General features: G+C 45.8%; 1 protein-coding gene across 3 annotated transcripts in view; it reads left to right on the top strand.

Annotated features, from left to right (window-relative positions):
- Positions 1–937, top strand: part of CALN1 (calneuron 1) — a 683,678-nt gene that overhangs the window by 331,469 nt on the left and 351,272 nt on the right. For all 3 annotated transcript variants that reach the window (XM_011932152.1, XM_011932139.1, XM_011932146.1), the window contains one exon: positions 529–672. In XM_011932152.1, coding sequence (XP_011787542.1) covers positions 529–672 — 144 coding nt within the window. The remainder of the gene's footprint in view (positions 1–528; positions 673–937) is intronic.

The raw sequence follows: 937 nt of genomic DNA, 5'->3' as shown, positions 1-937 counted from the left end.
TTCTTTTTTCCTTCTTTTGTCTGTCTGACTGCCTTCCTTCTGTCCTTCCTCCCTCCCTTTCTTTTTCTTTCTTCTTTCCTTTTTCCTTCCTTCCTTCCTCCTTACTTCTCTCCTTCCTCCCTCCTTCCCTTGCTTTCTTCCTTTCTTTCTCCCTCCCTCTTCCCTTTTTCCCCCTCCCTCCCTTCCTTTCTTCTTCCTTTCTCTTTTTTCCTCCCTCCATTCCTCTCTTCCACTCTCTCTTCCACCTTCCTCTTTTTCTCTCTCCCTTTCTCCCTTTCCTTTTCTTTCTCTTCTTTCTCATTTTCTCTTCTCCTCTCCTCCCTTCCATTTCCTTTTTCTCTTTCCATTTTCTTTTCTTTGTTTCTTTTCTTATGTTCTTCTTCCGTCTTCCCTTTTATCTGATTAAAGAGTTTTGACAAATCACTGTTTGTAAAGCAGTTAGGAGTTCTCGGTAGACAATTACCAATGACTGCAGTGCAATAAAGCCAACCATGTGACCACTGGACTTTCTTTGCTTTTCCATTGTAGAAATCCGAGAGGCCTTTCGGGTTCTGGACCGGGATGGGAACGGCTTCATCTCCAAGCAGGAGCTGGGCATGGCCATGCGCTCTTTGGGGTACATGCCAAGCGAGGTGGAGCTGGCCATCATCATGCAGCGCTTGGACATGGATGGTAAGATCCGTACAAGCAGCTTCTACCCTGAGACGTGCCCTGGTCTCATCAGTGAGATGTCGGATTTATGCAGGGCCTTGCACTTTTAAGTCCAAAGACTTGGTTTACATTTGAGAAACAGAAACTTGGACTAGAACAGGCTTTTTCAGTAACTTTCCATAGAGTTCTAGGGCCCTATGGAGATGGTTTCAGGGCCACTATAGGATGGGGCGAGGAAAGAAGCCTGGCTGGTGGAGCAGTTATAGCACCTTTTTATTTCCCTTCT

The sequence above is a fragment of the Colobus angolensis genome, unplaced genomic scaffold (genome assembly GCF_000951035.1).
Source record: "Colobus angolensis palliatus isolate OR3802 unplaced genomic scaffold, Cang.pa_1.0 Scaffold122, whole genome shotgun sequence".
NCBI classification, from domain to species: domain Eukaryota; kingdom Metazoa; phylum Chordata; class Mammalia; order Primates; family Cercopithecidae; genus Colobus; species Colobus angolensis.
Note: the sequence above shows the minus strand (reverse complement) of the source record. Positions and strands in the feature narration are given on the sequence as shown.